Here is a 24,515-nt window from a genome sequence, read left to right as displayed (position 1 = left end):
GCAGCTGGGCTCCTGCATCATGCTGGTAGGCATATGCGGGCTCTGCAGTGGGACCTGAAGTTCCAGTGGTCACAACATCAGGGGAATCTGATTGCGATCAGATCTCGGAGGGCACTGCACGACAATTGCAGTGGTGGCCAAACACCCACCCCCTTTTGTACCAGTGGTGGCTAACGAACCAGGATTGGGTCAGTAGCAGATCCCTCTCCCTTCCCCAACCGAAGTTCACAGTGAGTAGTGCAGGTGTTCCGTGGAAAACACCACTACCATGTGGTACTGCAACAAGCGAGGCGGCTGGGGTCATGGACCCTATGTCAAGAGGCTCACCTTCTCTGGACATGGCTGGAACATCAGTGCATATCCCTGGTGGTACAACACCTGGCAGGTTCACTGAACGCCAGGGCAGACGAACTCTTCCGCAGGTGCATGATGGATCACAAATGGCGTCTTCACTCAGAGGTGGTGCAAGGTCTATTTCTGCAGTGGGGAGAGCCTTGGTTAGATCTATTCGCCACTGAAGAGAACGCTCAATGTCAGCAGTTCTGCGAGTTGAAATTTCCAAGGCGGCACTCGCTAGGCAACACTTTTTGTCGCGAGTGGAGTTGCATTCTTCTATATGCCTTTCTGCCTATACAACTTCTGCCCAGAGTGCTGAAGATCAAGCGCGTCCGGGACAAAGTCATTTTTGTAGCTCCGGAATGGGAACGAAGAGTCTGATATTCCGAGCTGTTACACATGGCCATTGATCCTCCCTTCAGACTGCCTCTTCAGGAGGATCTTCTGTCGCAGCAGGGGACGGTCTTCCACCCGAACCTGTCCAGCCTCCACCTCCTTGCATGGAGATTGAGCGGCGACAGTTTACAGCCTTCGACCTTCCGACCTTCCTCCCGAAGTCTGTGATGTTATCTTGGCAGCCGGGGGTCCCTCCACTAGGACGGTTTATACCTGCAGAAGGAACACATTTGTGGCATGGTGCGCAGCAAATGCTGTGGATCCCATTTCTGTCCCTCTTTCTGAGGTTCTCTTGTTCCTCCTTTCTTTGGCCCAGCAGGGCTCTGCTCTGGGCACTCTTGAAGGCTATCTCTCAGCCGTTTCAGCCTTTCTTAGGCTTCCTGATCAGCCTTCTTTTTTCAATTCCCCTGTTATAAATCGCTTTCTTAAGGGCATTACTCATTTTTTTCCTCCTGTTCCCATCGCAATGCCTCAGTGGGACTTGAACTTGGTACTTACTTACCTTATGGTCGCTCCTTTTGACCAGCTACATCACTGTCCTCTTAGAGTTCTTACTTTAAAGACAGCCTTTCTCGTTGCCATCACCTCTGCTCTCGGGGTGCGTGAGCTCCTGTGTCTGTCTTCAAAACCTCCTTTTGTGGCGGTTCATCCGGACAAGGTTATCCTTCGAACTCTACACTCTTTTCTTCTCAAAGTAGTTACTTCTTTCCACATTGGTCAACCCATCACTTTGCCCACCTTCTTTCCGCATCCCTCCAAGGAGCAAGAGAGATTCCACCCTCTGGATTCCAAAACGTGCGCTTTCCTTTTATTTGGATCGCACAAAGCAATTCCGGGTGGATGACCAGCTCAGGTGCCAAAAAGGGTCAGGCCGTGCACAAACGGACCATCTCTAGGTGGGTCGTTTTGTGCAATAAAGCTTGCTACTCTTTGGCAAAGCAGGAGCCTCCAGTGGGAAAGCGTGTCCATTTCACCAGGGCGACGGTAGCTACCCCTGCTTTGAGACGGGGAGTCATGTGGGCATCTCTGCATACTTTCACCAAACACTACTGCCTGGACATCCAAGTCTGGAGAGACGACTTCTTTGGCCGTTCTGTTCTCCAGGACTTTCTGGTGTAAACTTGGTTCGCAGACCCACCTCTGGGGTTGGTATTGCTGAGGTATCTATTCTAAGGTAAGAAATCTATAGCTAACTAAGGTAAGGAATCTATAAATGTTTCTTTCAGATGAACAAGTTACTTACCTTCTGTAACAATATATCTGTAAATACATAGGTTAGTTATAGATTCCTTACTGCCCCACCCATCCTCCCTGTTCTGCCATCTGACTTCTAGGGTTAGGGAATACCTTTCAGGGCCCTAGTTTTTGTGCACCAGTGGTTGGTGTCTTACATGACTGCGCTTCTGGCGTGGAGTGTCGTGTAAAAGAACTAACATCGGTGCGCGAGTGCAGCGTCTAAGTAGCTACCGCAACGTCATCCCAGCAACCACAACGCCAACGACGAACACAGAGCTGACCAATGCCACCTTTCGACACGCAGGGGTACTGATGAAAAAATTCTCTGGATCCAGTCTGACGCTTGGAGGTAATCCTACAGGTAAGGAATCTATAACTAATCTATGTCTCTTACAGATATATTGTTACCGAAAGTAAGTAACTTGTTCTTCACTCCACTATCGTACTAGTCCACAATAAGATCGGACAGAGACAAAAGAAAAGTTTAAAATGTTTATTTTAACTATCATGCTCCCATATGCAGTATGTGTGCCACAACAAGCAGAAAAATGTCTAACACAAATACGGTAAGCATCGCAAGTAGGTTGTAAATCTTTAAAGGTGGTGTCATTATACAGATTAGCCTATCCTCCCTCCCCTTCTACATAAGCAAAATGATTATATATCAGAAGATCTCTGGGTGTTCGTTGCAGACCCTGTACCTCAGTCTATAGATGAACATCACAGGTGCTACATCACCATTGCTGTCTCGCTCCTTTCTCTGGAAAGATGCTTCTCCAGGTGTTCCTCACCAACCCGTGTATACCTAGATGACCAAAGTACGTGTTCCCAAACAGCTGCATCTGCCTGACCAAAACAGAAGAAGGGGAATTGTTGTTCTACCTTGTCTTTGGTGTTCAGACTAAAGCCTACGAAAGAACAGAACATAATAACAGCATGTTATGTGTGAAAGTTGCAGTGTGGCACAAAGCAACAATGAGTTTGTGTAGTAACGTGCGCAAAGCAGAAGACACCACAGGCTTATGCTAACTTTCGGAAAACGACAATAGCCTCTTGGACCACGTGACAACCCCGAGACCGATCCCACCACCGGTAACTCCTAGGATGACGCCTCCATCTGGCATTGCTCAGCCTCCAAGGCTTGATCCTTCATCATTAGATATCAATCAGGAAAAGGGTCAAATTGCTGATGATCCATCCAATCCGGAATGGAACGTCTACCTATCATCCCCACCAGTTCCACGCCCAGTAGACTCTCCAGTGGATGATATAGGGAGGCTCTGCAACCTCATGGAGCGAGGTTCTAAGAGGCTCCAACTGCCAATGATGGTCAAATATACAGATCTTTTCTTGTATGACTTCAATGTGCAGGCAAGGGAGTCAGTGCGCTCTATTCCCGTAGTGGATTATATTTGGGAAGATGGCGTATGGATAATGCAAAATGCAGACACAGTGGCAGCAGTATTGCCACAAATAGATACAAAATCTATGGAACTAGAGAGTTCACCGGCCGGTTTAGTGGGTCACCCAAAGCCGGACTCTAGTTACCCAAGCGGCTCAACTTCAATCTAAAAACCGGTCTACATCAGACTAAACTCCACCAGATTGTGAAGGCAGGCGCCTAAATAAAATAGGCACAAGGTTCTTTGGGATATCGGCCTTTACCATCCTAATTCTCTTGCAATTTATGGGTCGGTATGATAGACAAATATGGTCAAACATGAGTGATAGATCTCTGGCAGAAGATAGACGGTCGGAAGCTAAAAGAAACCTTCGAGAAGGAGAAAGAACATCTTCTGAAGTAGTTAATTGTGTGATGGACATCGCTTCCATGGGATTGTGTCAGCTGGCAGGGGCTGTGGTCTTGAGACGGCAGAGATGGCATAAAGCAACATCCTTTAGGCCTGAAGTATAGTCCAATGTCTTGAACATGGCTTACGATGGAGGAAACCCTGTTCGGTAAATATATCCATAATGCTTTATTGGCATAAAAATGGACACAGACACGGCTAGATCCCTTGACACCCTTCCTTTCTAAAGAGGTTTTCCATCATATAGAGGAGGATAGCAGCCCTCACAACAGTTCAAACCCTTGAAGTTGTAATACAGGCCCACTGTCCAGCAGCAACAATAACATCAACCGCCTGCCATGGCTTACACCAAACGGGAACCTCACCGAAAGCAACCCCCCTGTATCAGGGCACAGCTTGTAAACATTCAGGTCCCGCCCACCCTTGTTTTCTGTAAAGCGCTCTGATATCTGCAAAGATCTTGTGCGCGCTATATAAAACTCTGAATAAATAAATAAATAAATGAATAGACCCAAGCCCCCCCCCCCCCATCTAGTGGGTGCAACATTTCCAACTACCCCCCTGGGAGATCGTAACTTTAGACAGATGGGTATTGGACTTAGTCACTTATGCCAATACCCTGGAGTTTACCCAAAGACAACTGAACAATTCCCCAAGGGGAGCGCACCCCCCTCGTCTTCACTTATTAAAGAAAGATGCTCTTCTCCAATATTGGAATCTTTCATAGATTTACATGTGACCCAACCTCTTCCACCGAGAGACTCCCCTTATAGATAGAGTACAATTTATTCCCCCTTGTCTTCGAAAATCTAGTCTCTTTTTTGAGTATTCTAGAGTATGCTGTCACCTGATTGGTTATAGTTTGTTTGGTCCTTTAAAAAAAAAACCTAGGAAGGCTTCTAAGGCGACTGTACATTGTCTTTATAGTCTGTTAATGATACATACTACTTTATTATGTTACCGTGGGACTCGCACTTACTTAGGAGAATGATTCAAGCATTTGAATCTATGAAAGAGACGAATACTGGAGAACTGCAATTACAGGTAACTCATTTTCTTCCTAGTTAGGCCGATGTCCTGAATTATGTAATCCGCAATGGCAAGATCCAATGCTAGTTCTTCAATATCCAGTGCAAAGGAGTCATTGAGGCTCATTAATGTGTGGGTGTCAGATAGATCTCGTAATGTCATTGGAGAGATATTGGGTTCTAATTCAATGGTAATGTGCCTAGCTGAACAAAACAGTTTTAGATTCTTTACCTTAGAATTACCCCAGGTGTCAGACTGGATCTGGAAAGTTTTTCATCAGCAGTATCCCTGTGCGTCGGAAGGTGGTGTCAGCCGACTCCGCTTTAGTCGTCTGCATCGTGGTCTCAGGGATGATCCGGGGTAGCTACATAGACGCCGCACTTGAGCGCTGACGTCAGTTCTTTGTTTTTCCACACCAGCAAGAGCATATACGGAAAGAGCGCTACCTCCAGTCACCTTTTGACTGACTTTTTTTCGACTTTTGTAGACTTGGTTTTTTGAGTCCATCGACTCCTGGTGCACGATGGATGCCTGGCTTCAAGGCCTGCGGTTCCTGTAACCAACTGATGTAAGTGACTAACCCACACCGCCTGTGCCTCTACTGCCTGGAGTGCGACCACAACCCCAAGTCGTGCTCCGACTGCCGGACCATGGCCCTGAAGTCTTTGAGGGAGCGGTCCCAAAAGCTACTCGAGGCCCGGCAGTTGGCTCCCCAGCGCTCGAGGTCCCGCTTGCGGAGGTGGTCGAGGGACCGGTCGCGGAGCCAACACCGTTTTTCATCTTAAGTCTTCGCACTCGGGGTCAGGTAAGTCGACGCACAAGAAGAAGTCGAAGAAGCATCGTTGCTCTTCGACTTCTCCCCGTATGTCGGCCGACGCGATTAGGGAGGCGGGTGGTGCACCTTCTGCTGTTTCACGTGTGGAGCCCGGAGGGTCGGCTCCGGGTCCCCCCCCCCCCCCCCCCCCCCCCGTTCCCTGGAACTGGAGCGACCCCTGTCCAGATTGGTCAGTTTTATGAACAATGCATGCCATCTTTGGGCAGTCCGACTCCACCAGCGCACCTTCTGGCCCCGGAGATTCGGCTGGGGGCCCTGGGCCTTCGGCAACGGCGGCTCCTGCCTCTGCGCCTCAGAGTCCCCTTTTATCCAGGCCTGGATCTGGCTCGGCGCCGGTCGACTTTGTTATGCCTCCCCCCGCGCCGATTCCACCAGTACCACATCCGCAACTGGCGTCTGTTCTGTCCCCAGCCGACGTCGACCCCGGCCTCCACCTCGAGGTAGACACTGAGTCGGACCGGGGCAGACCGATGCCGATGGATACTTTTGTGCCCCTGTTCTACCCTGAGCCTTTGAGACCAGATTGGCAGCCAGAGGAGGGTGAGGGTGACTGGGAGGGGTCTGGGGACCCTTTAACTGACCAGTTGGCTTATGAGCAGGACTGTAAAGAGGAACTGTGGGAATACAGTGGTCTGGATACCTCACCAGACCTTGGCATGTTGTCTCCTCCTACCCTGGCTACAGAGGAGGGAGCATCATATGCGGTGGTGTTGCATAGGGCAGCCGTGGCTCTCCACACCGAGCTACCTACGGTAGCAGTCAGGACTAACCTCCTGATAAAGCTCTTTCAACCGGCAGAAAGTTCTTTGGAAGCCCTCGCGGACATCCTTTTGGGCACCTGGTCCAGGCCCAACACAGGAACTCCTGTGGACAGGATGATTGCCCTGTGCCACCGCCCGCCCCCGGGCGCACCCACTTTCCCTCTCTAACACCCCACCCCTGAGAGCTTGGTGGTCTAAGCCTCCACTTTCAAAGGCGCATTCCCCAACGCACCACCCGATAGGGAATCTAAAAAGCTGGACCACCGTGGGAAGAAAATGTTTTCTTCCGCCAGCTTGGGACTGCGGTCGGTAAACACTGCATGTCTGTTGGGGCGTTACTCCCATTCTGTGTGGATACGGTAGCGCAGGGGCTGTCCCAGTGCCCCGAGGAGGCCCGGGCCATGCTCTCCCATGCAGTTGCAGAGGGGAGAGACGCAGGAAAGTTTACCATCCGCTGTAGGCTGGATACCGCCTAGGCACTAGGCAGGCCGATTTCCATGTCAGAAGCCCTTCGACGCTACTCCTGGTTGCGGTAGACTGGTTTTTCCGGGGTGTCCAATCCACTCTTATGGACATGCCCTTTGACGGGCATCACCTTTTGGGAGACAAGGCAGACAACGCGCTGGAGAGCTTTAAGGACTCTCTGGCTACGCCCAGGTCCTTGGGCCTCTCCTCCACCCGCCGTGCTCAGTCTGCCTTTCATGGCTACAGAAGGGGTGCCTGCCATGTCCCCGCCCAGGGCCACGGCCCATGGGAACTAGCGCCGTCGTTCTGGGGGCAGCAGGTTGGCCAGTCCACCAAAACCCCCTCTGCGGCAGCCCCCAAACCTTTCTACTCCGACCTTTAAGGGCCAACAAACACAAGTGGGCAGCAGGATCCACCATCACCTCCCCCACTGGTGCACCATCACGTCGGACAGGTGGGTTTTGCAAATAGTCCGAAGGGGCTACTCCCTCCTCTTCGAGACTACCCCTCCATCTATCCCACCTCAGTAACATCGCATGTCGGAGGATCATCTGGCCCTTCTCCAACAGGAAGTTTCGGCACTCTCTGCTAAGGGAGCCATCGAGCACGTTCCTGCCCCAGAAGTAGGTCGTGGTTGCTATTTCCACTACTTTTTGGTGCCCAAGATGGACAAAGGTCTGCGTCCTATCTTGGATCTCAGGATCGTCAACCACTTCCTACTGAAGGAAAAGTTCAAAATGTTGACGATCGCTTAGGTCCTGTCTACCCTCGAGAGTGGATGGTAGCGTTGGACTTGCAGGATACTGATTTTTACATCCCCATCCTGCCGGCACACTGGCGTTACCTGAAAGTTCAAGGTAAGCCACGATCATTTTCAGTTTACCGTGCTCCCCTTTGGCCTTACCATTGCCCCTCGGGTGTTCAGGAAAGTGATGGCAGTGGTCGCAGCTTATCTGCACAAATCTTCTCCTATCTCGATGACTGACTGTGGAGGGCGGGCTCGCCCGCCCCAGGCTGTCGTCTCCCACCTGCAAACTATGGCCGAACTCCCACATTTGCTGGGGTACTCCATCAACGTGCCAAAGTCATACCTGACTCCCTCTCAGAAGCTCCTCTTCATCCGAGTGGTTCTGGACGCAATGCAGTTTCGGGTCTATCCTCCCGAACATCAAGTCCAGGATACTCGGGCTATGATTCTGATCTTTCAGCCTTTATCCCGGGTTTCGGTCAGGCTGACCTTCAGGCTACTGGGTCTGATGGCCTCCTGCATCCTGCTGGAGGACCATGCCAAATGGTATATGCCGGCTCTGCAGTGGGACCTGAAGTTCCAGTGGGCTCAACATCAGGGAAACCTGTCAGATTGCATCCAGAGAGCACTGCACGCCAATTGCAGTGGTGGCTAACGAACGAGGATTGGGTCGACGGCAGATCCCTTTCCCTTCTCCAACCAGAGTTCACAGTGGTGACCGATGCACCACTCCTAGGATGGGGACGGCCACATGAAGGAGGGGGATATCAGAGGCTTCTGGTCTTTAGCGAAGTCCGTGCTCCACATCAAGCTTCTGGAGCTTCGGGCGATTCGTCTTGCACTCAAGGCATTCCGTCCCTCTGTCTGGGGAAGAGTAGTGCAGGTGTTCACGGACAACACCACCGTCATGTGGTATTGCAACAAACAAGGCGAGTGGGGTCGTGGACCCTATATCAAAAGGCCCTCCGCCTCTGGACATGGCTGGAACATCAGGGCATATCCCTGGTGGTTCAACACCTGGCAGGTTCTCTGGACGCCAGGTCGGACTAACTCAGCTGCTGGTGCATGATGGATCACAAATGGCATCTTCACTCGGAGGTGGTGCAAGGGCTCTTTCAGCAGTGGGGAGAGCCTTGGTTAGATCTATTCACCACCGAATAGAACGCCAGGTGTCAGCAGTTCTGCACTTTGGAATTTCCAAGGCGGCACTCGCTAGGTGATGCTTTACATCACTAGTGGAGCTGCGGTCATCCATATGCCTATACCATTTCTGCCCAGTGCTGAAGATCAAGATCGACCGGGCCCAAGTCATTCTTGTGACTCGGATTGGGCACGAACAGTCTGATATCCCGAGCTGCTCAACATGTCCATCGATCCTCTGATCAGACTGCCTCTTCGGGAGGATCTTCAGCATGGGACGGTCCTCCACCCGAACCTGTCCAGCTTCCACCACATTGTGTGGAGATTCAGCAACGGCAGTTGACTTCGTTTGACCTGCCTCCCGAAGTCTGCAATGTTATCTTGGCAGCCAGGCGTTCCTCCACTAAGATGGCATACGCCTGCAGATGGAACAAATTTGTGGCATGGTGCACAGCAAAGGCTGTGGATCCCCTTTTCACCCCTCTTTCCGAGGTTCTCTTGTTCCTCCTTTCTTTAGCCCACTAGGACTCTGCTCTGGGAACTCTAATCGGCTACCTCTCAACCATTTCAGCCTTCTTTAGGCTTCCTGATCAGCCTTCTCTTTTCAGGTCCCCTGTAAATAGATTCCTTAAGGGCATTACTAATCTTTTTTCTCCTGTTCCCCTCGTAATGCCTCAGTGGGACTTGAACTTGGTTCTTACCTACCTCGTGTGTGCTCCCTTTGAGCTTCTAAATAACTGTCCTCTCAGACTTCTCACTTTGAATATTGCCTTTCTGGTGGCCATCGCCTCTGCACGCAGGATGAGTGAGCTGCAAGCTCTTTCTTCCAAGCCTCCCTTTCTGGTTGTCCAACTGGAAGGGGTCATCCACAAAACTAGACCTTCCTTTCTTCCCAAGGTGGTTGCTTCTTTCCACATTGGCCAAACCATCACTTTGCCCACCTTCTTTCCTTCTCCGAATCCTTCAAAAGAGGAAGAGACTCTCCACCGTCGGGATCCAAAACGTGCGCTTTCCTTCTGCTTGGATCGCCCAAAAACTTCCGGGTGGATGACCAGCTCTTTGTTGGGTATGTGGGTGCTAAGAAAGGTCGGGCCATGCACAAACGAACCATCTCCAGGTGGGTCGTTCTGTGCATAACAGCCTGCTACTCTTTGGCAAAGCAGGAGCCTTCAGTCGGGCTGCATGTCCAATCCACCAGGGCGACGGCAGCATCTACTGCTTTGAAGCGAGGAGTCCCCCTAAATGACATCTGTCTACGTGGGCATTGCTGTACAAGTTCACCAAACACTACTGCCTAGACAGTTAAGTCCAGAGATGGCTTATTTGGCCGTTCTGTTCTCCAGGACTTTCTGGTGTGAACTTGGTTCGCTGACCCACCTCCGGGGTTGGTATTCCTGGGGTATCTGTTCTAAGGTAAGGAATCAATAATTAACTGTTTCTTTCAGATGAACAAGTTACTTACCTTTGGTAACGCTATATCTGTAAGAGACATAGATTTGTTATGGATTGCTCACCGCGCCACCCATCCTCCCCGTTCTGCTGGGGATTCTCTGTGACCAGCCTGATTCCTTCTGAAGCGGTCGCTCCACCCTACCCCCTGACCTTTTAGCGCTGTCCTGGTATCGTAGCGCTACTTCTCCCCACTGCCATACCTTGAATTTGAATTCATTTGCACCCGGTTTGTGGCGTAGCGCACCACATTGCTTTGATTGTTTTTATATTTTAATTGTGCCTGTGTGCTCCACCGCTCGCTCGCATTGCCCGCATTTCCTCCTGAGCAAAATTGCTGCCTGATTGCGCCCATAGCGTCCTGTTTTCCTTTTGTTGTTGTTACGACCATTTTGTTGTGCCTGCAGCCCGTCCCTCCCCCTACGCTCCCGCCTCCCAGCTCCCCCTCCCACGCTCCGCCCCCTCCACTTCTCCATTTATGACAGATGCATTTGCGCGCAGCGTCCACGTGCAGCGGTCGCGCCACATGCGCGCCGAAGGTGCGCCAAAGGTAAGCCCGTCTGCGCCGTCCGCGCCTGGACCGCGCCCATCGCCAGACCCCCTGTTCCCCGCCATTCCCACTCCACTCGCTTAACGTATGACGCCACCTCCCTCCTCGCCCTTAACCCCGAACACACACCACAATGCTTTGTAGCGGCCCCGGGTCGTACCCACGGCCCCTTCGCCTGCCGCTTCTGCAAATTTAACTGCGTTAAGACCCATACCACATCCAAACACAGCTCCGACTCTAACCACCTGAAGTGCATCCTACTGAACACCCGCTCGGTCCACAGACACACCACCGAACTCAGGGATCTACTAGACACTTCATCACCGGACGTCGCCTTCCTTACTGAAACATGGATGAACGCATCATCAACACCCGACATCGCCATTGCCATCCCGGACAATTACAAGATCATCCGAAAAGACTGCACCGTCCAAACAGGAGGAGGCATCGCCATCGTCCATAAGAACACCATCAGAATCACGACCAGCTTCGACGATAACCTTGCAACCGCCGAACACCTCCACTTCCAGATCCACACGGACCCTAGGACCACACTTAGAGGCACCCTAATCTACAGGCCCCCAGGAACCCGTAAACAATTCAGCGAAGACATCACTGACTTCATCAGTCCACACGCCCTCGCCTCCGAGAACTACATTCTACTAGGGGACCTCAACTTCCACCTGGAAAAGAAAAACGACAGCAACACCACCACCCTCCTCGACAACCTGGCCAATCTCGGACTCAATCAACTTGTTGCCACCCCCACCCATGTAGCTGGACATACACTCGACCCAATCTTCACTTCCAGCAAGTACATTTTCTTCGATTACACCACAGCTCTCCATTGGACGGACCACTGTTGTGTTCACTTCAGCTACAAAACCACCTCGACTTACAACCCCCCACAACCTATTCCCCGAAGAAAATTGAACAAAATCACTACCGACCAACTCCTCACATCGCTCAACCAAAACCCACCCGCCCTCTCATCGGACCCAAACCAAGCTGCCATCAAATTCAAACAATGGATCACTCACAGTGCTGACGAATTAGCACCCTTGAAAAACCATCATACCAAACAAAACAACAAAAAGGCTCCCTGGTTCAACGATGACTTTAAGAAATCCAAGAAACTATGCCGTACTCTCGAGAAAACATGGAGAAAAAAAACCAACCACCGACAACATGACCACCTTCAAGACAGCAACCCGCAAACACCACCAGCTGATTCGATCCACCAAGAAATCAGCATTCAAGAGTCGACTCGACAACAACGCCCATAACAGCAAAGAACTATTCAACATCGTCAAAGAATTCACCAACCCCACTGCAGCCTCAAACGACATCACTCCCTCCCAAGAACTCTGCGACTCGTTATCCTCCTTCTTCTACAACAAAATCGCCGACATACATAACAGCTTCGAAAACAGCTCCAACGAGCAAACCTCCCCACCCCCCTCAGAACTTAAACCGCCCTCTAACAACCTCAGCGCCTGGAACCCAATCACCACTGAAGACACCATCCGCCTCATGAACTCCGTCCACTCTGGCTCGCCAACCGACCCATGTCCCCACCACATATTCAACAAAGCTGACTCCATCATCGCACCACATCTCCGTGACGTCATCAACTGCTCCTTCAACCCTGCTACCTTCCCAGAAAGTTGGAAACATGCCGAAGTCAGCGCCCTCCTGAAAAAACCCACAGCAGACCCCTCTGAACTCAAGAACTACCGCCCCATTTCCCTCCTCCCATTCCCGGCTAAAGTCATTGAGAAAGCCGTCAATAGCCAACTCGCCGCCTTCCTCGAATCCAACAACTCCATCGATCCCTCACAATCCGGCTTTCGAGCCAAACACAGCACCGAAACCGCCCTCATCGCAGCAACAGATGACATCCGAACATTACTAGACAACGGAGAAACAGTGGCCCTCATCCTACTCTACCTCTCCGCCGCCTTCGACACAGTCTGTCATAGCACCCTCACACAACGCCTCAGCAACATCGGCATACAAGGAAAAGCCTTGAACTGGACCATCTCGTTCCTCGCCGGGAGAACCCAGAGAGTCTGACTCCTCCCATTCAAATCAGAGGCCACCGAAGTCATCTGCGGAGTACCACAAGGATCTTCACTCAGTCCCACCCTCTTCAACGTTTACATGAGTCCACTCGCTTCCATCGCGCGTCAACACAACTTTAACATCATCTCCTACGCTGACGACACCCAGCTGATCCTTTCCCTCACCAAAGACCCCAACACCGCCAAAACCAATCTCCACGAAGGCATGAAAGAAGTAGCCATATGGATGAAAAACAGCCGCCTTAAACTTAACTCAGACAAAACGGAAGTGCTCATCCTAGGATCATCCCCCTCTGCCTGGGACGACTCATGGTGGCCTTCGGATCTGGGCTCAGCACCCACAGATAACGCACGTAACCTAGGCTTCATCCTAGATTCCTCCCTCTCGATGTCCAGACAAGAAATGCCGTCTCATCATCATGCTTCAACATACTTCGTATGCTCAAAAAAATCTTCCATTGGATCCCCACTGAGACAAGAAAGGCTGTCACCCACGCACTGGTTACGAGTCGACTAGACTACGGAAACACCCTATACGCCGGAACTACAGCCAAATTACAGAAAAAACTCCAACGCATCGGCCAGACTCATTTAGGACATCCCTCGCCAAGATCACATTTCCGGCCATCTAAAAGACATCCACTGGCTTCCCGTCAACAAGAGAATAACATTCCGTCTCCTCACCCACGCACACAAGGCCCTCTACAAACTAGGACCCGAATGCCTCAACAATCGACTATCCTTCTACACTCCCACTCACCAACTAAGATCCTCCAATCAAGGCCTCGCCGCAGTTCCGCGTATCCAAAGATCCACCATGGGAGGTAGATCCTTTTCCCACTTGGCGGCCAAGACCTGGAACTCACTCCCCACTCACCTCCGCCTTACACAGAACCACATCTGAAAAGAACTTAAAACCTGGCTTTTCGACAAATAATGAACCCCTCCATAAGCGCCTTGAGACCCTCTGGGTGAGTAGTGCGCTATATAAATTCTTGAACTTGAACTTCTAGGGTTAAGGACTTCCTTTCAGGGCCCTAGTTTTGTGCACCAGTGGTCAGTGTCTTGCATGGCTTTGCGCTTCTGGCGTGGAAAGTGTACAGAACTGACGTCCGCACGTGAGTGGGTGTTTATGTTGCTACCCAACGTCATCCCTGCGACCACTAAGACGAACGCAGAGTCGACTGGTGCTACCTTCCGACACCCTGGGGTACTTCTAACGAAAAACTTTCTGGATCCAGTGTGACGCTTGGGGGTAATTCTAAGGTAAGGAATCTATAACTAACTTATTTTTCTTACAGATATATTGTTACCGAAAGTAAATAACTTGTTCGTCAGGTTTATTATAAAAACAATTCTTACGTGTAAGGAGCCTGAGGAATCTATAGAGGTCTGCTTTGAGTTTGAAATTGTTAAAGTCAAAGTGTCCATACTTCCCCTTGATGGTGTGTGACTGGTATGGACATGTGGTGCCAGAAATAAAAAGCATCATTTGTGCATTGTTCTTTTGGTTTTATAGGGACAGCTTGGTAACACGCAGAGTCAGGGGCTGGTACCCTGCATCCTATTTGTCTTGAAAGAAATGCTGCCAAACTACCACAAGTGGCGCTACAACACCCATGGAGTGAGAGAACGCATTGGTGAGGACAGAACTTGAGGCCTGTATCAGTTTGTCTAGTTCGCTTTCCAAGCCTCTACGAATACTGACCTCTTTCTGTAGCTATCTTCCTTTTTTATTTTTTCTGTTCCATTAGCCTTGATCTCAATTTGTTTATCATTTGATTTCACTGCATTTATTTCTTTGCAGCAGGCCTCTCTCTAGCTTGTTTCTTGTTCTATAGCTGTCTACCTCAGCTTCGTTTTCCATTGCTCTAACTGTGTTTTGTTCCTTTTTCCCGCTGTTTCTTTTTTTACTTCCTTTTTGCTTCTGTGGGTTTCGGTCTCCTTTTCTGGTTCTGAAGCGGTCTCGTCTAGTCCTGTAGTTTGTTTCCTGTAGCTCTTTTTGGGGGTCTATTGTTAATATTCTATGGCTACTTTTCTCTTTTCTGACCCGTAGCGGTCATTCTCTGCTACTTTTCCCCATTCTGTAGTGATCTTTGTAAGGAAACCTGCTTCTTGCAGATTTACCCCCACTTTATGCCCTCATTTGATACTAGGTACTGGTGTAATGGCTCTGAAAGGCACTGAGCTCTACCAAACAGGGCTCAGTGTATGTGCTGTGACCCTTAAAACGGTGCATGTTTAGTTGGCTTGTCCCCATTTGGCATGGCCCAACTTACTTATAAGTCCCCAGTATATGGTACCAGAGGGCACCAAGGGCATGTAAGCTGAAGTGTCTCTCGTGGACTGCAGCACTTGTTGTGCCACACGAGTATGACAAGGTAAAACGTGGTTCTCATTCTGCCACTGCAGACTACAAAGGCAGTTTAAAACTGCTAACCTGACTTTGCCATTTAAGGTAATGGCAAAGCCCAAACCCCCCTTTTTAATATATATGTAACCGTTAATGTAGGCCTAACAATCCACAAGACCGGGTTCTGTATATCAACGGGTTCCAGTAGTAAAACACCTAAATTGACTTCTTTTTCTGATGAAAGGCCCACTGGCAAGTACAGAGTTGCAGACTGACATCTCAGCTCTTCTAACTTCTGAATGGGACTACTAAAGTTGGTACTGTAAGGTTGTGAGAAGTTGGCCTGATATATAGTGCTCACTATTCTAGTGATCACTGTGTATCATACCGAACGACCCTTATTGATGATTGGTTGTAAGTCAACCTTATAGACCAGCTATCCTAGTAGCGTGGACAAGAGAAGTCTTTAGGCTAAACTCTAGAGGGCGTGTTAAGCCAGCTGTTTTACCATCACATATACCCCTTGAACACCAAGTGAAAGGACACCACACAAGTTGTTATGAAAATAAAGTATATTTATTTATAACAAGTCTACCCTGAACTCTTTATGAGTCAGGGAGCTAAGCACAATACAAAACTCTTAAGAAAATACTTCAAGTTGCACAATTTACACAAATGCCCGAGGGGCACGAAAAACTATATACACTAAAAGTGGAATGCGAAATACTAGCAGGTAAATAACAAGATCCAGAGGCTTCTGATAGATACATCTGCCGTGTGGATTCCTCACCTTGTGAATATCCCCCTTGCGTCAGCAACATTCGGAAATTCTTTTTGTAGCTTCGCGCCGACGTGGACGCGGACGTCACAGAGACACGGCTCCGCTCGCGACTCCGCTGACGTCACCGACGCCTATAATAGACCCACGCCGGCGTGATGACATCAGTTCCCTTTTTTCCGCGTCGTCGACGCTAACGGTTTTCAGGGATCGTACTGTAGCTTTACAGTAACTTTGTTACTATTAACCTGTTATTCTGTTTAACTTTATATTCTTCGAGATGTCGTCGAAGAAGACTGGTTTTAAGGCTTGCGGCGAATGTGCAAGACCATGTCTATCACCGATCCTCATGATTGCTGTGTCTGGTGTTTAACCTCCGACCATGACGTCGAGGACTGTCCTTGCTGCAAGAAGATGACTTCGAAGGCGCTAAGAGAAAGAGAGGCGAAGCTCCTTGTGGCTAAGCTAAAGAGTAAGAAGGATAAGAAATCTTCGAAGTCTCGAACTCGTCGTTCGAGGTCGAGGTCTCGATCGAGGTCACGCTCGGAGTCGTCTTCAGCTCACGCTTCGAAGTCTTCGAGGAAGAAGCACAAGAAGAGGAGCCATGAGTCACGTCATCGCTCCGGAAAAGACTCTGGTTCGAGACCGAAGTCCCAGGTCAAGCTTCTGAGTAAAGAGGTGGTGGTTTCGGAGTCGGAGCATGTATCTGTTGATGAGGCTTCAGAACCAGGTTCACCCGAATCTCAGGAGCAGCTCCATTCTCCAGTTCCATCCAATCCTTCTGGTCAGGAGGATGAAGGTGAGGAGCAGGGGGCTGGTGAAGTCGAGGTTCCGGTGCCTGCGTGTTCGTCGACCCCGGTTCCAGGACTCGTTGAAGAGGTCGACGTCGTTTCGACTCCGCCTCCTCAGGAACGACCCAGAGAACCTTATCCTGAGTTTCCAGCTCTAGGTCAGGATCCATCTCAGTTCCTGAACGCCATGTTTGGTGTCTATTCTAGGGCAATGTTCCCGTCTGGTGCACCTGTTAGTCCCACGGGTCCTATGGCTTTCAACTTGGGTGTTCCCCAGGCTTACGCCCCTGCGCCCTTCATGCCTTTTATGCCGGCTATACCACCGCATTGGCATTTTCCGACACCTCCGGTGTCGTTGACGCCGAAGCGCTCGACGCCGAATCCGTCGACGCCAGTCACATCGACGCCGATGCCTACGACTCCGAGGCAGGATTCTGTCCGACCTCGTGCTGAGAAGCCTCGTCCGACGTCGGGTTCGACGCCGGCTCTGGCGCCGTCGGAGTCGATTCCGAACCCGTTGGCTTCGGCTGTGAAGGAAAGGTCTCGGAGAAAGGCTCAGAGACTTCTGGAAGAGGATAGGTATCTATATTCGGATACTGAGGAAGGAGAGTTACGGGATTCTGAGGATCCTTTTGAAGATTTGTGTGAGGCCAGTGGGCTTGAACTGTCACCTGAGTGGGAGTTGGCTTCAGTTTCAAATGTGCCACCAGGAGGGCTGCCTGGCTAAAGTCATCGGAGTTCTCTGCGGACGTCCAGTCTGCTTTGTTGGACTTGCCTTTTGATGGCTCAGGTTTGTTTGGCAAGAAGGCTGATGCTGCCTTGGAACGTTTTAAGGACAGTAGGGCCACTGCAAAGTCCTTGGGTCTTCAGTCCAGAGGAACTACTGTTAAACGCTTCAGGGGGTTCGGAAGATCTTCCTTTCGCTCTTACAGACCTTCCCAGCAGCAGCCTCAGCAGCAACAGAATACGCTGTACAAGTTGTACAGGGGCAGACAAAGATCCCGCCCTAGAGGTCGTCAATCCTCCTCTTCCTCTCCTTCCCAACCCCCAGCCAACGCAGCAAAGCAGCCCTAGATCCGCCATTCCGGATCATATGGGCCCAGTGGGGGGTCGGCTTACTCATTTCCTACAAGATTGGGAATTAATTACATCGGATCTTTGGGTTCTCAATCTTGTAGGGAATGGGTATGCACTTCCTTTCCAGGAATTCCCTCCCAATTACCCTCCTTGCCAGGGTTTTTGTTTGGAGGACCACCTGCTTCGCCTGCAGGAAGAAGTCCTGGCTCTTTTCAAAAAAGGTGCAATAGAGGTGGTTCCAGAGCAGGAGAGGGGTCAGGGGTGCTACTCCCGGTATTTCCTGATCCCCAAGAAAGATGGCAGGCTTCGGCCAATCCTGGATCTCAGGATCGTGAACCTTTACCTGAAGCAGGAAAAGTTCAAGATGCTCACTCTTGCGCAGGTTCTTCAAGCGTTGCTGGAAGAAGACTGGATGGTGTCGATCGACTTGCAGGATGCGTATTTTCATATTCCCATCCTGAAGTCGCACAGAAAGTATCTCCGTTTTACGGTTGGGTCTCAACACTACCAGTTTGTGGTCCTTCCGTTTGGACTTACTACTGCGCCTCGAGTCTTCACCAAGGTGATGGCGGTGGTGGCAGCTCATCTCAGAAGAACGGGGATACATGTGTTTCCGTATCTAGACGACTGGCTGATCAAAGCGGAGACGCCGGAGAAGGTGCTCCATCATCTGCAGGAGACAACTCAGTTGTTGCACAGGTTGGGTTTTTCGATAAATGTACCCAAGTCTCACCTGGTGCCCTCACAGCGCAACCTGTTCATAGGTGCGGTACTGGACACTACTGTATGTCGCGCATTCCCTCCCCCTCAAAGGATTCGCGACATTCAGGAGATGATTCCTTTGTTTTACCCTGGAGCGGTTGTTCCAGTCCTGAAGGTCCTTCGCCTGCTCGGTCTGATGGCTTCATGCATCCTGTTGGTCAACCATGCACGCTGGCACATGAGGGCACTCCAGTGGTGCCTCCGCAGGCAGTGGTATCAGCACAACGGAGATCTCAGGGAGTCAGTGAAGATCTCGAGAGAAACTGCAGCGGATCTGTCTTGGTGGAGTGTGGAAAGCAATCTGTCTCAGGGGAAGCCTTTTCAGATTCCTCCATCGGTTGCCACATTAATATCGGATGCGTCCACTCTCGGGTGGGGTGTTCATCTGGGGGACCTGGAGGTCAAAGGTCTTTGGTCTCCAGAGGAAAGGTTGCTTCATATCAACCTTCTGGAATTGCGGGCAATACGTCTTGCGCTCAAGGCCTTCCTCCCTTCCCTTCGCGGGCGGTTAGTCGGTTCAAGTCCTGACGGACAACACGACCGCGATGTGGTACATCAACAAGCAGGGAGGAGTAGGGTCGCAGTGTCTCTGCAGAGAGGCTCTGCGTCTCTGGTCCTGGGTTCAGGACCATCAGATTTGTCTGATGGCAAATCATCTGGCCGGAGTTCTGAACGTTCGTGCAGACAGTCTCAGTCGGCAGTTCTCTGCCGATCACGAGTGGAGGCTCCATCCAGAGGTAGTTCTCGTCATCTTTCGGATGTGGGGGACTCCTCGGGTGGATCTGTTCGCCACTCACGAGAATGCTCACTGCCTGTCATTCTGCAGCCTCCAGTTTCCGATGCAGGGAGCCTTGGGGGACGCGTTTCAGTTGAGTTGGAGCTCGCAACTCCTTTACGCGTTTCCTCCCATACCCTTGATTCCTCGGGTTCTGAGGAAAATTCGCCAAGACCGGGCCCGAGTCATATTGATTGCCCCGGATTGGCCAAGAAGGGTGTGGTGCTCAGACCTTCTCCACCTCTCCTCTCACCCGCCGCTCTGTCTCCCTCACAGGGCAGATCTCCTCTCTCAGTTGGAGGGGCAGGTTCTACACTCCCACCTCCAGACCTTACACCTTCATGCCTGGAGATTGAACGGGGCAATCTGATTTCTTTTTCTCTCCCTCACGATGTGGTGGATGTCATTTTGTCAGCCAGGCGTGACTCCACTAAGTCCATCTATTCTTATAGGTGGTCGAAGTTTGTTGTTTGGTGCAGGGAGAAGTCCATAGACCCTTTGAGGGCTCATTTATCTGATGTTCTCCAGTTTGCCCTTTCTCTGGCACAGCAGGGGCTTGCTGTTGTCACGGTGAAGGGTTATCTGTCAGGGCTGTCGGCGTTTATCTGTTTGCCTGACCAGCCCTCTCTGTTTAAATCTCCTATAGTTTTGAGGTTTTTGAAGGGCCTCACTAATAAGTTTCCTCCTACCCCTTTTATTGTGCCTCAGTGGGATTTGAATCTAGTTCTGACATTTTTAATGGGTGCTCCTTTTGAGCCTCTTCATAAATGTCCCATGAGGCTCCTGACTTTCAAAACTGTTTTCCTCGTTGCAATAACCTCGGCAAGGAGGGTTAGTGAGCTTCAAGCTCTTAGTTCCAAGCCCCCGTTCCTGTCCATTCATGCTAATCGAATGGTTCTTAGGACCAGGGCTGCTTTTCTACCGAAGGTGGTTTCTTCTTTCCACCTTGGTCAATCCGTCACCCTTCCTTCCTTTTATCCTCCCCCTCACCCTTCAAAGGAGGAGGAGAGATTACACCGTCTTGACCCCAAGAGGGCGGTGTCTTTTTATTTGGACAGAACTAGAGACTGTCGCATGGATGACCAGCTCTTTATTGGCTTTGCTGGCTGCAAGAAGGGAAGAGCGGTCCATAAGAGGACTTTGTCGAGATGGATCGTCCTCTGCATTAAGATCTGCTACTCATTGGCCGGTAAGGAACCACCAGAGGGCATAAGAGCTCATTCGACTAGAGCTAAGTCTTCGACCTCTGCATTGGCTAGAGGTGTGCCTGTAGAGGATATTTGTAGGGCCGCAACTTGGTCTTCCCTCCACACTTTCGCGAAGCACTACTGCTTGGATACCGAAGTGAGGAGGGACGGTCATTTTGCGCGCTCTGTTCTTCAGGATTTCCTGGTCTAGAAGAGTGGACACCCTCCTCCGGGAGTGGGGACTTCTGTGGGACTCTATTCACAAGGTGAGGAATCCACACGGCAGATGTATCTATCAGAAGAACAAGTTACTTTCCTTCGGTAACGCTTTTTCTGGTAGATACAATATCTGCCTGTGGATTCCTCACTGACCCACCCGCCTCCCCGTTGTCCACTCTTCTTTGCCAGAGTATCTCTGATGGATTGTTTTATTGTGAAATGTTTAATTGCATTTACTTCACACTGTGTGTGTTACTTTTATTTCTATACTGTGTATATTGTGTACATTTCTACTGTCATCGGTCCGTCCGTGTGCCTCGAAGGCACGGAAAAAAGGGCGGAACTGATGTCATCACGCCGGCGTGGGCCTATTATAGGCGTCGGTGACGTCAGCGGAGTCGCGAGCGGAGCCGTGTCTCTGTGACGTCCGCGTCCACGTCGGCGCGAAGCTACAAAAAGAATTTCCGAATGTTGCTGACGCAAGGGGGATATTCACAAGGTGAGGAATCCACAGGCAGATATTGTATCTACCAGAAAAAACGTTACCGAAGGTAAGTAACTTGTTCTTCAGGATCGCTAGGACTACACTACTGAACCCTAAGGTTAGGAGCAGGAGGCCTAGGGAAATCGGGTGCAGAGTGTGCACACTCACGCGGGATGCGGGACAAAGTCTATGGAGGCTAGTATTTCTAAAGTCACTGTTTCCGGACGAATCCGACTAGGTAGACTAAAAACGAAAAAGGATCTGGACACTTAGATAGTGAACCTACGTTGGAGCACCAAAATGCTCGGGTTACCTAGCCCAGGGGCCGCGGCTGCATAGGGTTCAAAAGACGTCGGGAATCCTCGTTGTAGTCTATAGAGCCTGAAAGAAGAAGTTGCTCGCAGGCGACCAGTGAAGATGTTCGGAGTGATCCAAGCTTGGATCGGTGATGGAGATGACCTGAAAGCAGAGGGGACTCCGTTCTCAATCACGAGCCAGTGATTGTGTGGTCACCAGGATGGCACCGGATGAAGTCACCTCGACCAGGTGAGTGGGCGACGCTGGACTCTGCAGTCACACGGGCTAGGAGGCGTTGTCGGCGACCAGGCTGGAGGTGCGAGCTGTCCCACGAGGGTCTCTTCTGATGGCGATGTTGGAACCAGGATTGGAGCAACAAGCCTTGGCAAAGGCAAGCCCACTCGATGGAGTCAAGATGGCGTCTGTGTAGGAGAGTAGGGTCTGCAATCCTATGATCACCCAGATTTTTTGCTTTTGTTTCACTGGTTTACGACTTTCTCTGGCTGTGGGCCTGCCAATCAGACCCACAGCCTGGCTGTTCTCTCTCTAAATTACAACATGTACCCTAGGTGCATTTACCAATTGGTACTGGGCCACCTTATCAGACCCTGTAACTCAGGGCATAGGTGTACCCAGGGCCTACCAGGGGCTGAAGCATGTATTATGCCACCCCTGGCTGGCCTCCTAAATTTGACACAACTGGCTGCATGACAGCTGGGGCAAAGTCGTGTAATCACCCTTTGCTGTAGATATAGTATACCTATATCTAACCCTAAAATGGACACACAGATTCCTATCAGTCACTCCTATGGCAGGCCTTAACAATCCTGAAGGCAGAGTGCTTGGAATCGTGTGAGATGGTGCTCTGGCATGAGCTGAGCCTGTCTGCAGCTTGGGGAACCAAGTCCTAATAGCTGTTCCATGATATCGCATACCATATCCTCTTAAGTGCATTATAATCCTCGCGGTTAAATGCTATCTTTGGTATTGCTTTATCAAAACATGTCGAGTAAGGTGTCATACGAATTGGAATACTAACCCCTCGCCAATTCTGGCGACGGGGTTAGCATTCCACCCTTCTAGAGGGACACGACATGTATGTAACTGTGAACCCCGGTTAAAGTTAAACGAAGCCTCAGCTCCACAAAATGGATGCTGCCACCACAGACACGAGTCTGACCCCCTGCAGCTGGGAGTCCTTCCAGCGAGGGAAGCCTGGACAAAGGGTTTCCTGTCAGGGGCTGTGCTAGCACCGTCCCAGACATGGTTTTGTGTATCCTGGGTAGGCAGGGCTTTACAGGAAGGTGACTGCTGAGTGGCACCCCGGTGCTCACTACGCATAGGCCAGTCGGAACCAGTTCCAGGGGCACACCAGCCCCTGGCCGGGGGAAGTCCGGCGTGGGAGAGGGGTGTAACCACCCCCCTCCTAGTCCCACCCATAGGCAGGACCTAGTCACCGGGTCAGCCCCTTTTCTTAGTATAAAGATAGGAGCGGGCCCCCTGTTCAAATTAGATCATCTTTGGAATCAAGACACGACTTTCTGCGAAAGGACATCAAGATTTCTTCTTCAAGATTCTCCCTTGTGGCTAAGGAGTAGTCACCCTGCATCAAGCGGGCACCATCCTAAGAACACTGCGGTCTGCTGCAAGTCCTTCATCACGAATCCGACGACCCAGCTCGACGAGACCCGGCTTCCCTGGCACCTCTGACCTCTACTCACCTCTACAGCAAAGCTGAGAACTGTGAGTGCGACGAGACCTCGAGGGACCGACGATCGCCAAGACTGCACGACTTCTTTGCAACAAGCCCACCGTGTGCTCCACTGGTGAGTGCTTTGGGGTCCGAGAAGCCCCAACCCTGAGCAGCTCCAGCACCGAAGATCAGCCCTCCAGCATCTCCACGATCTGCGTGGGGCCCTTCTGCTTTTGCGTGCTCACCGCGCTGTGTGGCTACTAGCCGGATGGCTTGTGGCCTTCTTCACGACGCCCGACGACATCACTGCTGCTGGTCTGGTTGCTCCTGACTGGCCCTTGCTTCCTTCTTCAAGAGAGGCACCCCGGACCCTCCTGGTCCACTCCAGACGCCAATTTGAGTCCGCCGCGTGGGCTTGAATTTGCCAAGGCTTTGTTGCCCAATCCTGGGTCCAGCGACGCCGACAGCTTCATCCATCGTGGGACAGCTCGCTCCTCCATCCTGGTCGCCGACAACGCCTCCTGGTCCGTGAGATCTGCAGAGCACAGCGTCACCCACTCACCTAGTCGAGGTGACTACCATCCGGTGCCCTCCTGGTGCCACCTGACTACTGGCTAGTCAAGTCAGTCAAGTCAAGTCATAACACTTATATAGCGCACTACATACCCAGAGGGTTTCAAGGCGCTTAGGAAGGGGAGGTGGATTATTTGTCAAATATCCACGTTTTAAGCTGCTTTCTGAACGCTAGGTGATTCTGGGTGAGGCGAAGGTAAGCGGGGAGTGAGTTCCATGTTTTGGCAGCCAGGTATGAGAAGGATCTGCCTCCCATGGTGGTCTTGTTGATGCGAGGTACAGTGGCGAAGGCTTGGCTGGAAGAGCGCAGTTGGCGGGAGGGGGTGTAGAAGGACAGTCGAGAGTTGAGGCAATCTGGTCCGATGTCGTAGAGTGATTTGTGTGCGTGGGTAAGCAGTCGGAAAGTAATCCTCTTATTGACGGGTAGCCAGTGGAGGTCTTTAAGGTGACCAGAGATGTGTTCGTTGCGTGGGATGTCTAATATGAGTCTGGCTGAGGCGTTTTGGATTCGTTGTAGTTTCTTCTGGAGTTTAGCGGTGGTACCTGCGTAGAGGGTGTTTCCGTAGTCCAGTCGGCTCGTGACTAGAGCGTGGGTGACTGTTTTCCTTGTTTCAGAGGGGATCCAGCGAAATGTTTTTCTGAGCATGCGAAGAATGTTAAAGCAGGAAGAGGATACGGCGCTGACT

At 50.9% G+C, this 24,515-nt stretch overlaps 1 protein-coding gene across 2 annotated transcripts in view; it reads left to right on the top strand.

The window, feature by feature from the left end:
* The window catches only part of NUP188 (nucleoporin 188), a 1,272,194-nt gene that overhangs the window by 470,116 nt on the left and 777,563 nt on the right, over positions 1–24,515 (top strand). For both annotated transcript variants that reach the window (XM_086924860.1, XM_086924859.1), the window contains exon 21: positions 14,360–14,480. In XM_086924860.1, coding sequence (XP_086780986.1) covers positions 14,360–14,480 — 121 coding nt within the window. The remainder of the gene's footprint in view (positions 1–14,359; positions 14,481–24,515) is intronic.

This window comes from Lissotriton vulgaris, chromosome 5 (genome assembly GCF_964263255.1).
Source record: "Lissotriton vulgaris chromosome 5, aLisVul1.2, whole genome shotgun sequence".
Classification (NCBI taxonomy): domain Eukaryota; kingdom Metazoa; phylum Chordata; class Amphibia; order Caudata; family Salamandridae; genus Lissotriton; species Lissotriton vulgaris.
Note: the sequence above shows the minus strand (reverse complement) of the source record. Positions and strands in the feature narration are given on the sequence as shown.